Source organism: Brassica oleracea, chromosome C4, assembly GCF_000695525.1.
Source record: "Brassica oleracea var. oleracea cultivar TO1000 chromosome C4, BOL, whole genome shotgun sequence".
Taxonomy (NCBI): Eukaryota; Viridiplantae; Streptophyta; class Magnoliopsida; order Brassicales; family Brassicaceae; genus Brassica; species Brassica oleracea.
This window is the reverse complement of record NC_027751.1, coordinates 34,306,327-34,317,296: the sequence shown is the minus strand read 5'-3', so window position 1 is coordinate 34,317,296 and position 10,970 is coordinate 34,306,327. Positions and strand designations below refer to the sequence as shown.

At 35.1% G+C, this 10,970-nt stretch overlaps 2 protein-coding genes across 2 annotated transcripts; both read left to right on the top strand.

Moving 5' to 3' along the window:
• The first annotated feature begins 1,571 nt into the window (after positions 1–1,571).
• Positions 1,572–2,779, top strand: LOC106338714 (magnesium transporter MRS2-4-like). The gene is made up of 2 exons (XM_013777626.1): positions 1,572–1,860; positions 1,953–2,779. Exons 1-2 carry the CDS (start codon positions 1,572–1,574, stop codon positions 2,777–2,779), a joined length of 1,116 nt encoding a protein of 371 aa, XP_013633080.1.
• Positions 2,780–8,500: 5,721 nt separating this feature from the next.
• LOC106339531 (IMPACT family member in pol 5'region) lies at positions 8,501–9,790 on the top strand. The gene is made up of 4 exons (XM_013778358.1): positions 8,501–8,981; positions 9,072–9,177; positions 9,286–9,339; positions 9,463–9,790. Exons 1-4 carry the CDS (start codon positions 8,587–8,589, stop codon positions 9,643–9,645), a joined length of 738 nt encoding a protein of 245 aa, XP_013633812.1. The 5' UTR covers positions 8,501–8,586; the 3' UTR covers positions 9,646–9,790.
• Positions 9,791–10,970: the final 1,180 nt, after the last annotated feature.

The window sequence follows — 10,970 nt, the reverse complement described above, 5'->3', positions numbered from 1 at the left end:
TTTATAGAAAGTACTGCATTTATGTAATTAATAATTAAATCAATAATATTTCATAAAGAAAAATTTTCCATACAATTTTTTTTTAGATAACATATCATTTAAAAAATAAGGTAAAATAATTTATTTGTCTCATATCTGTAACTAAATTTTGATATTTATATATAATATTAATTAACTGTAAACAATTAGTTATTAATTTCTATAAAAAACATTAATACAATATATTATATAAATTTTGAAAATAGCCATTCAAGTGTTAAAAATAAATATATTTATATATAACAAAATTTATAAATATTTTTTAAAATTTTATGTATTTTTAATTTTGTATAATTTATAGATATTTTGTGGTTTATATTTTAGTATGATACTTAAAAGTAAATTAATTTCAAAACATGTTAATATATTTTTATTTTAAACAATAATCACTATGTTTTAATAAATTTTAATGGAAAATAAATATTTTATTGCTACTTTGTTTTATTATTTTAAAATGATGCATTGACAATTTTTTGAAAAACCAAAACCAAAAACTGAAAATCAAAACCAAAAACCTAAAAATGAAAAGCCAAAATCTAAAAACCAAAACCAAAAACTAATTCAAACAATCATCACCTTAATGTTTTTATTACTTTAAATATACTTATTTTGAAATTATGTGGCAGAACATAATTGGTTGAGTGACTCGTGCTTTATCATATAAAGTATGTATTTATTATTTTGCTATTTCATAATATGTAAAAGAATGTAAAACAAGTAAGTACATAAATTAATTTGCATATACAATTTTCATTCTGCGCAACTACGTAATAGTTAATGGTTTATCAATTATTCAATATGTATCTTTTTTTCTTATCTCATAATATGTAAAAGAATGTAAAACAAGTTAATACATAAATTAATTTGCATATACAATGTTCATTCCGCACAAATCCCGTCCATATCGCAAATGTTAAACTAGTTAAATATGTAACCAAAACTATTCAACAGTCAACTCATTTATTACTTCTAGGATTATCAGTTGCTAACAACGTAACATGCAATACATATCCACGTAAGTTATGATGATGCATGAAATAAACAACATGTACATAAAGTTATTTATTAAAAAAGCTAATTATTCAACAATTATCAAGTAGTTAGACTATCAAAAATAAATTAGAGATTTATCAAGTATAAAATTACTAAAAACTTGTGTAATTGAAATCTGCGGCTCCACTGTTTGCCCCAGACAGAGAAGCCTTCACTGGAACTCTTAAAGTCTTAGTAAGTCCTATCTCTCTTTTCGCTACCGATTTGCTTGATAACTAAAATCACCTGCTCTTTGTTCGCCCTACGCATTACCCTTCATTGAAAGTCTTGGAAAGTCCTCTCCCTTCTTTGCTTTTGCTTCTTTTTTTTTCTCTAGCTCTTTCTCCACCTTGAAAATATAATTATCTTTGAAAAACGGTTTCAGCTCAAGTATTTTGAATTAGACATTTTTTTTGTTATAATAAAAAAGAAGTAGCCTTAGAGCTCAAGGAAGGTAAAAGAAGCAATTATAGATCCGTACGGTTCCACAGCTAGATTTGATGTCGAATCAAAGTTATCTGAGCATCTGCCACCAGAACAAAGACGGTGCTGTGAAGAATGACACCGAGACATCGATGCCTTCGGCTCCTATACCAATTAATGCAGGCGGAAGGGAGGGGAATGGGAAGAAGAAAACCAGAAGAGCAATGCCGTGGATGAGGTTTTCTCGGAACGGAAACACGGAAGTGATTGAATGCGACACGAGAACCATCATGAAACGTGTTTCCATTCCTGCTAGGGATTTAAGGATTCGTGGCCCTCTTTTCTCCAGCTCTTCGAACATTCTCGGTAATATTTTGGAATAGTTTAGTAAATTTTTTTTTCCTGACTTGTTGGGAATTAAGAAACAACATAGCTTCAATTTATATTTCCATCTGCAGGCAGGGAGAAATCTATTATTGTCAATTTGGAGAACATCAAGGCGATAGTTACCGCAAACGAAGTGTTGCTGCTGGATCCTCTCCGCCCTCAAGTACTTTCCCTCATTGACCAACTAAAGAAACAGTTTCCTCAGAGGAATGTACCGGAAGATATACAATCTTCGCAAGAAGCTGAAGAGGGCATTCAGAGTGAGCTTCCATTTGAATTTCAGGTCCTCGAGAGTGCATTCGAGGTTGTCTGCTCTTTCTTTGATACCAGAGTTACATCCTTGGAGACAGAAGCTTTGCCTGTTCTTGCTGAACTAATTGAGAAAGTCACCAGGGAGAATCTTCGCATCGTACGAAGCTTGAAAAGTAATCTCACATGCTTAATAGCCAGTGTACAAAAGGTGAAAGATGAAATTGAACACTTATTAGATGATGATAAAGACATGGCAGAATTCTACTTAACAAGGAAAGTCATCCAGAGCCAGCAAGAGGACGTGGAGGATCTGGAGATGTTGCTGGAAGCATATTTGATACAAGTGGAGGGAACGCGGAACAAGCTCCATACAATGAGGAAATACATTGACGACACAGAAGACTACGTGAAGATAAAACAGAAAGATAAACGTAACCGCTTGCTTGTGTTTAAGCTGATGATAAGTAGAGCTTCTTTTGCAATATCTGCAGGGACATTAGTCGTCAGCTTATTCGGAATGAACATACCGATTCCGCTGTACAACACAAATGGTGTCTTTGGTTACTTGGTGTTGGGTGTTTTTGTGATGTGCATTGTGCTTTTCATGTTTACCTTTGGCAAGGCTGGGTGGGAGAAGCTGCTTTGATCATTACTCATAATCACTACACAAATCCCCAGGACCCCATATTCTTTTTTGAAGTCTCCAACTTTGATTTGAGCGAATTAATCCCACCGTGGAGTTCTACCAACAGTGCGAATAATTTGACCAAATAAATTCAAAGGTCGTACAATTTTTTTAGTTAGGGATCTTTTCCTATTACATTTTGTTCTTCTTATTATTGATTTCTTTTATCTTTTTACTTGTCTCCCCGTTTGGTTGTTTATTATTAGAACACCCAATTATGTGTTCTGCTATCTTAATAGCGTGTGTGTGTGTGTGTGAGAGAGAGAGAGTCCCTTTGTCAAGAAAAAATCGTGACAAATTCTTAGCTAGTTTATAATAATCACAAAAACTAAATCTTGGCATAAATATATTTTTGTTGATTATCTGCGGTTACACATTTTTTCGTGACTATTTTTGTGACAACACGTCCCTGTGGACCCTATCCATGATAAGGAAACTAGATAACATTAGCGCATATATGTAAACTTGTATATTCTCTCATTACTGCTGTCTTCTCAATCACATTTGTATCACGGTATATATGTTGTACATTCTCTATTCTAATAAAGCATTACACTCAATATATATATGGTATCAGAGCTTTAACGATACCTATTAACCTAAAACCCCCTTTTCTCTTTTTGCTCTATTCGCCGCCATGTACTTGTGTACGTAGATGATATATTAGTTACTGGAAATGATCAGATTGTCATCGGGAAGGTTCTTGAATCACTTGCTGCGCGTTTCTCTATTAAAGACCCAACAGACCTTCGCTACTTCTTTGGTATTGAGGCTACAAGAACGGCTATCAGACTTCATCTGATGCAACGGCGGTATGTACTTGATCTACTTGCTAAAACAATATGATGGAAGCGAAACCAGTAGCCACACCATTACCATCGTCGCCAAAGCTCACACTAAGCACCGGCAAGCCTCTCCAGGATGCGAGTCAATATTGATCGGTTGTAGGAAGCTTGCAGTATCTTGCATTTACCAGGCCTGACATCACGTACGCTGTGAACCGTCTGTCCCAATTCATGCATGAACCAACAGATGAACATTGGCTAGGTGCAAAGAGGGTTCTAAGATACCTTTCTGGAACACCTTCGCATGGTATCTTCCTCAAAGCTGCAACACCTATGACCTTACATGGCTTCTCGGATGCTGATTGGGCTGGAGATTCCCATGACTATGTTTCCACCAACGCATATGTAGTCTATCTTGGCAGTAACCCCATATCTTGGTCATCAAAGAAACAAAAAGGTGTTTCTCGTTCCTCGACCGAAGCTGAGTACCGTGTTGTGGCTAATATCACATCAGAGATCAACTGGATCACAGCATTGCTCACCGAACTTGGCTTCAAGCCACCTGCCGTTCCAGTTGTTTATTGTGATAACATTGGTGCGACCTATCTCTGTGCAAATCCGGTATTCCATTCTCGTATGAAGCATATAGCTCTGGATTATCACTTTGTTCGGCAGCAGATACAAGCAGGTATTCTCCGAGTTCAACATGTCTATAAAAGAGATCAATTGGCTGATGCTCTCACAAAGCCTCTCTCAAGACAACATTTTCAGCAATCTCGGGTCAAGCTTAGAGTTTCATCAGTCCCTCCAGCTTGAGGGGGCGTGATAAGGAAACTAAATAACATTATCTCATATATGTAAACTTGTATATTCTCTCATTACTGCTGTCTTCTCAATCATGTTTGTATCACAGTATATATGTTGTACATTCTCTATTCTAATAAAGCATTACACTCAATATCTATAATCCATCCAATGGACTCTAGGTTGACCCTGCAAAACATCGATAATTAGGTTATTGGTGCGCTTGGCGTTCGTCGAACTCAAGACTTCACCCTTTAACAACATTTCCACGGGATAAGTTGTCACCAATTGATCTGCAAATCAACTGGTGACAACTTGTCATGTGAGAATGTTGTTAAAAGTTGAGGTATTGGGTTCGAGGAACGTCAAGCATACCAACAATTTAAGGATTGGAATCGATGCTCTGCAAGGCCAATCTGGGGTCCATTGGACATGTGGAGTCCACGGGACGGGTTGTCACAAAAAAATTGACTTTTATGTGACAAGCCGTGAACCTGAGAATTCACGGAACGGGTTTGTCCTTAAATAATTGTGGCAAAATCGTGATTATATATAACCACATTTTTCTTTGAAAATTTCATAGCTTTTTAATTAAGACAAAAATAATTACGTTTTCTTTTATTTCGTGACTTGTTGTACCAAATTAAAAAATAGCTATGATTTGTTTGTCACCATTTAATTTATTAACTAGAGCTTGATTCGTGCATCCGCAATTTTATTTGCTTTCATTTATATATATTATTTAAATATTTACAATATTTTAAAATGTTTATAAACCATTCCTTCTGATGCTATAGCATGTTTATTCTTCTCACTGGTATCAGAAAAGCTTCCACCAAGGTGCCAAAGATGTGGCGTGGCGTGGAAGAGGTTGTGGACGTGTCTGTTCCTTTTATTGTTAATGGTTTTACATTTCTAGTTAGCTAAGATAAGAGATCTGCTCAGTTACAAAAAAAATAAGGGATCTAGATTTACTAACAAACTATAATAGCATCTGATAAAAATGCAGTTAAAAAGATATATTCGTATATTTAGGCAAGTAAAATGTGATTTGCAAATATCTTTTACGTGGTTAGATTGCTATCATTTTAGTAAATGTTGTTGCTTAAAGGTAGGGAAGGTATTAAGAATATTATTCATTTTAGTAAATGTTGTTGATTAAAAATAGGGAAGGTATTATGAAACATGTTAATTTTGGTTGATTACGTAAATTTAATTAAGCTGGTTTAATATATTTTAAAATGATGCTAATAATGAGAAATGATAAATTTTTACATATTAAACATTAAGTAAGGGTTAATTTAGAATTGTATTTCATTTTTAATAAGATTAAGCTGGTTTAATATATTTTAAAATGATGCTAATAATGAGCAATGATAAATTTTTACCTAATAAACATTAAGCAAGGGTTAATTTATAATTGTACTTCATTTTTAATAGGATTTTTAATGTAAAACCCCCTCAATTAAATTTATTTCAGATAAAAACCCTTCAATTAAAGATTTAACGTACAAACCTCCCAAATCATCTTTTTAATGATAAAAACGTCATTTGCTCGATATGTCTAACACGAGCGTTTCATTTATGATAAAAACGTCACAGCTTTTTGTATCTTTTCTTTATCTCTTTTTTTTGTGTCATTTGGTCAAACTATTGTTTTGTAAGGTGTGTTGTTCGTAGAGATGTCGTTAGTTGTTGGTCAAAACAGCAAAATTGGAACATATGTTTTAACTAAATTATTAGAATACACAAACAGAAAAATTCCAATATAAATATGGTTCACAGCAAAAGGATTACATAGTTTACTGCAAAAGAAGGTTTATATGACCTTAAGTCAGGACAAAATGAAACAGCAAAACATGGTTTTAATGACCTTAAACTGAGTTGTATGTGTCTCATCTGTTGTCCAATATCCCACACATGTACACGAAATGATAGTTTTGAAACACATCAAAACACATAATGAAACCAATGAATCAAAAGAAACCAGAAAAAGTTAAGAAGTAAAACTAAACACGCTGCTTATCTGTTCATCTTTCCAGCGTCTCTTCACTTTTGTTTTTTAATTTTGAAAAAGAGGAACTAACCTCTCACCCTCTCTCGAATTCAGCTTCTCTCACCCTCTCTCGAACTCAACCACACTCGAATTCTCATAATAACTAACTAAGCTAAACTCAAAACCCTTCTCTATCACAAATTAGGGTTCATAGCTTGCAAAGTCTCGACAAGTTGGGGATTTTTAAAAGACATAGGGATTTTTTATTTTTTTTATAGAGAGAAAGGATTAACTTCATAATGTTTTAAGTAGACAATGTGTTGTTTATTGAGAAAACGGTCATTTAAATACCAAACTTTGTCAAGTTTGCCAAAAAAAATATATCAACTTCTCATTAAACCAAATAAATCACAAACTTTCATTGACCTGGCCGTAATAGATATACGTTTAGTCAACTTATTTTTATCGTCAAATCTCTGTTACTGTTCACAGAGCCTTAAACGTCGTCATTTTAAAAACAAAACAAAGTTTACAAAATCCCCAAATCGATATACTCTTCCCTAATCCCAAATTGATTTCACCTATTCTTTTCTTCTGTGCGAGTGTTTGATTTACCTTCTTCTTCTTGCCTTATTCTTCTTATACTCTTCTCATTTGTTACTTTTACAGACTAAAAGCTAGTGATGAAGATGAGTTTGATTCCAGTAGCCAAACGAGATGCAAAATGAGGATTTCCATCGAGGTGTGTTTGTGAGAGAGTGAAGTGTCTATATACACTTCGAAGACAAGAAAATTCTGGTTGTTCCTTTTACCGGTGTGAAACAGGTTGATTGCTTTAAGAAGATGATTGATGAGTTAATGGAGAATGTTATTTCGACCAAGTTTTAGATGAGGAAGTGGAAACTCATTACTGAGACATGTTGTGGATTCGTTTGTTTTATGTTTGTTGTGATTGCAATTGTCTATCTCATCTATTAAGCTCTTGTGTTATGGAAGATCTTGTATTATGGAAGCTCTTGTATGAAGTGGAAACTCATTTGTAAAACTATTTCAGACTGTTGTTGAACTCTTGTATCTTTGTCTCATTTGTAAGACTATTAGTCTATGTTTGTGTTTGAATTCTTGTATCTCTAACATTGCCCCTGTTTTTTTTAAAAAATTGTCTTTATGTTATGAAAGAAGAATTAGACACTAAGTGGAAGCTTATTCTGTCTCTTCATATAAGGAAGAAAAACGATTTGCGGAGAACTAGTATTGATTTGGGACTTTTCAATTCTCTGTTCTAATTTTACGACGAGGTCATTTTAGTTTCTGTTAACAGTAAACAGGGATTTAACAGTTAAAAAGGTTGACTGAAAATGTATCTATCATGGCTTGGTCAATGAAAATTTGTGATTTATTTGGTTTACAGAGAAGTTTGTATTTTTTTTAGCAAATTTGACAAAATTTGGTATTTAAATGACTGTTTTCTCGTTGTTTATCACCAAATTGTGTTGTTTTAGGAACTAATTTAAATGGTCGCGTTTAGGAGTGATGGACCGTTAACGGAGGGATCTATTCATTAAGAAATATGATTTGGGGGGAGGGGGGAGGGGGGGGGGTTTATACATTAAATCTTAGTTGAGGGAGTTTTACCGGAAAGAAACTTAATTAATTGAGGGGATTTTACATTAAAAATCCTTTTTATTTTTAATAAGATAGATGAGCGAAAATCTAGAACATTTCGCATGGGCCTGATACTGGGACCGATTAATGGAATAGATAAAACAAGCTACAGGGACGGAAGAAGTCTTGAAAAGGGAGCAATCAGATGTTGGTGCGCTTACCAGTAACTGCTGCAAGCACCGTCGCTGTGTTTATTCGCCGGCGAATCGGGGGGGGGGGGGGGGGGGGGGGGGGGGGGGGGGGGGGGGGGGGGGGGGGGGGGGGGGGGGGGGGGGGGGGGGGGGGGGGGGGGGGGGGGGGGGGGGGGGGTTTATACATTAAATCTTAGTTGAGGGAGTTTTACCGGAAAGAAACTTAATTAATTGAGGGGATTTTACATTAAAAATCCTTTTTATTTTTAATAAGATAGATGAGCGAAAATCTAGAACATTTCGCATGGGCCTGATACTGGGACCGATTAATGGAATAGATAAAACAAGCTACAGGGACGGAAGAAGTCTTGAAAAGGGAGCAATCAGATGTTGGTGCGCTTACCAGTAACTGCTGCAAGCACCGTCGCTGTGTTTATTCGCCGGCGAATCCCCGCCGCTTATCTGCTATCCACGAAGAGCTCGATGACTTCGGATTCCTCTGGTACCGCCTTCACGACCATCGAAGAAATCGTATCCTTAGAGAAAGAGATTAAGAAGAGCAAATTCATCGCAATCGCCGGTCCAATCTCCAGCGAGCAGTCGGCACAACTGTTCCTCTCCCAGGTCCGAGATCCTCGCGCTACGCACAACTGCTGGGCTTATAAGGTTGGTGATCAACATCGATCTAGTGATGATGGTGAGCCATCGGGCACAGCAGGAAAGCCGATGCTCTCTGCAATTTGTTCATCTGGATTAGACAGAGTTATGGTTGTTGTCATTAGGTGGGTTTTTGCCATTTGTTTAATCTTAATAATATCTTGTACTGATTGGATTTTTTCTCATCGCAAATTCGTGTAATGTGTGTGTTTTAGGTATTTTGGGGGCATCAAACTCGGTACTGGAGGTCTTGTTAGAGCATATGGTGGTGTTACCTCTGATTGCTTGAAAACTGCTTCGCCTTGTCTTTTCAAGTCTAAAGTAAAACAAAAGTCTTTTTTGCCATATTCTGTTGTATGATGTTCTTGCTTAATTATGCACTTTTCGTTTCTCCCTGTTTTCTTTTAACAGATTCATTCGTTTATGCAGGTTCAAATGGGAGTCGAGGTTACATTTGATCTTTTAGGTGTTGTTTACAATCAGGTTACTTTCTGATATCCACCTTAATTAATCTTTTGATATTTCTAATAGATGTTGAGAGATTGTGCGTTGCCAGTGTGCTCATGGATTGATCTCTCTATATATATACATGTGTGTGTGTCACAGCTGCAGTCATGCCAGGCTGAAGACATCAAGGAAGACTATGATACTGGTAAAGATGGTACCACCATGGTTTCCTTCAAGGTTGATTTTGACCAGGTTGATAAATTAGAGGATGCTATCAAATCAAACTGCAAACGAGACCTTGTCTTTTTCAAAAACCTAGCAATTGGTAGCCAACTCGGTTAAAACATTAGCCACTAATTGTTACAGAATACTGCCAAAAAGTAAAGCTAGTTTTTTTGGGTTTGTTCTTTACAACATAATGAAGAATGCCTCGCCAAGATGATGACTTGTTTCAACTATATGTTACGTTATGTATATTGGTAGCCTACTAGTTTAGTCTAATTTGCGTTGCACAAGTAAATAGGCATAAGGAAATTGAAAAAAAAAAAACTGAAATGATAAAAAAAAGTTGTACTGGTACCAAAGAAACTTGCCGATTAAAGCCACAACATGGAAGACGACGACACCAAACAAGAGCATAAGGAAAAAGTAACAATACTTCTATGTGTAGTACAAACTGACACAAGGTAAACTGTATGTTACAAAACGGTGGGAAGACAAGAATAATAATTCTTGTAAACAGCTAAAGATCTGTCGCATCTCTACTTTGGAGGTGGTGAGGAAGTTACGCAATGTTTGGGATGTTCATAAACTATCGCAAACACATACAAACATATCTCTTGACATCGAGTTCTCACGCTACACACATCGATCTCTTTGTACATCATCAATATAATCCATTTTTGTTAACTCGATTACATCGTTGTTGTTCTAATGAGTTTGTGCCCTAGTTATTTTTTCCTAATTTACATAATAAACACACTCAAAATACTTGGTGTAGGTTATACCATCCACATTTTGGCTACAAGAAAACAAATTGCATCCATACTGAAAGCCCTTTTTAAACTTCTAAGCCACTAAAATAAATCCATCACATGTGGCATTAGGTGCACCGACGAACGAGAGCCACTGATCTCTCTCTCTCTCTGAGGATTAAAACAACTGTTAAACTGTTGTTATATCTTTGTAATACACTTTTTTTGTTAAAGAATCTTTGTAATATACTATTGTAGTCCAAATAGATAAAATCGAAGAATCATACTATTGTAGTCCAAATAGATAAAATCGAAGAATCATATTACCATGCATAGCTCCTCTCCATTCTATTCGCCATGTATTCCATTACAATGATTTTGATTCAAAGAAAATATTAACATTGTTTTTTTGGATATAAATGATACTAGATTTTAACCCGCACACCCGTGCGGATAACATTTTATATATAAATATAAAATTTTATATTATTTTGTATATAATAATTTATGATAATATATTGCTGTCATTTTAAAAAGAGAAAAAGATAAAAATAGCACTAAATCAAGTTTTTGTTCCCAAACTAGCACTCAAGGTCAAAAGTCACAAAAATAGCACTTAATGTTTTATCAAAAGTCACAAATTTAAGGTTTAGAGTTAAAGGGTGGGGTTTAGAATTTAGGGTTTAGGGTTTG

Excerpts from the sequence above, each read along its gene's own strand:
- LOC106338714 (XM_013777626.1), top strand. The coding sequence starts at position 1,572 with ATGTCGAATCAAAGTTATCTGAGCATCTGCCACCAGAACAAAGACGGT. Across the intron at positions 1,861-1,952 it reads CAGCTCTTCGAACATTCTCG|GCAGGGAGAAATCTATTATT; the intron begins GTAATATTTTGG and ends TTCCATCTGCAG.
- LOC106339531 (XM_013778358.1), top strand. The coding sequence starts at position 8,587 with ATGTTGGTGCGCTTACCAGTAACTGCTGCAAGCACCGTCGCTGTGTTT. Across the intron at positions 8,982-9,071 it reads GTTATGGTTGTTGTCATTAG|GTATTTTGGGGGCATCAAAC; the intron begins GTGGGTTTTTGC and ends TGTGTGTTTTAG. Across the intron at positions 9,340-9,462 it reads TAGGTGTTGTTTACAATCAG|CTGCAGTCATGCCAGGCTGA; the intron begins GTTACTTTCTGA and ends TGTGTGTCACAG.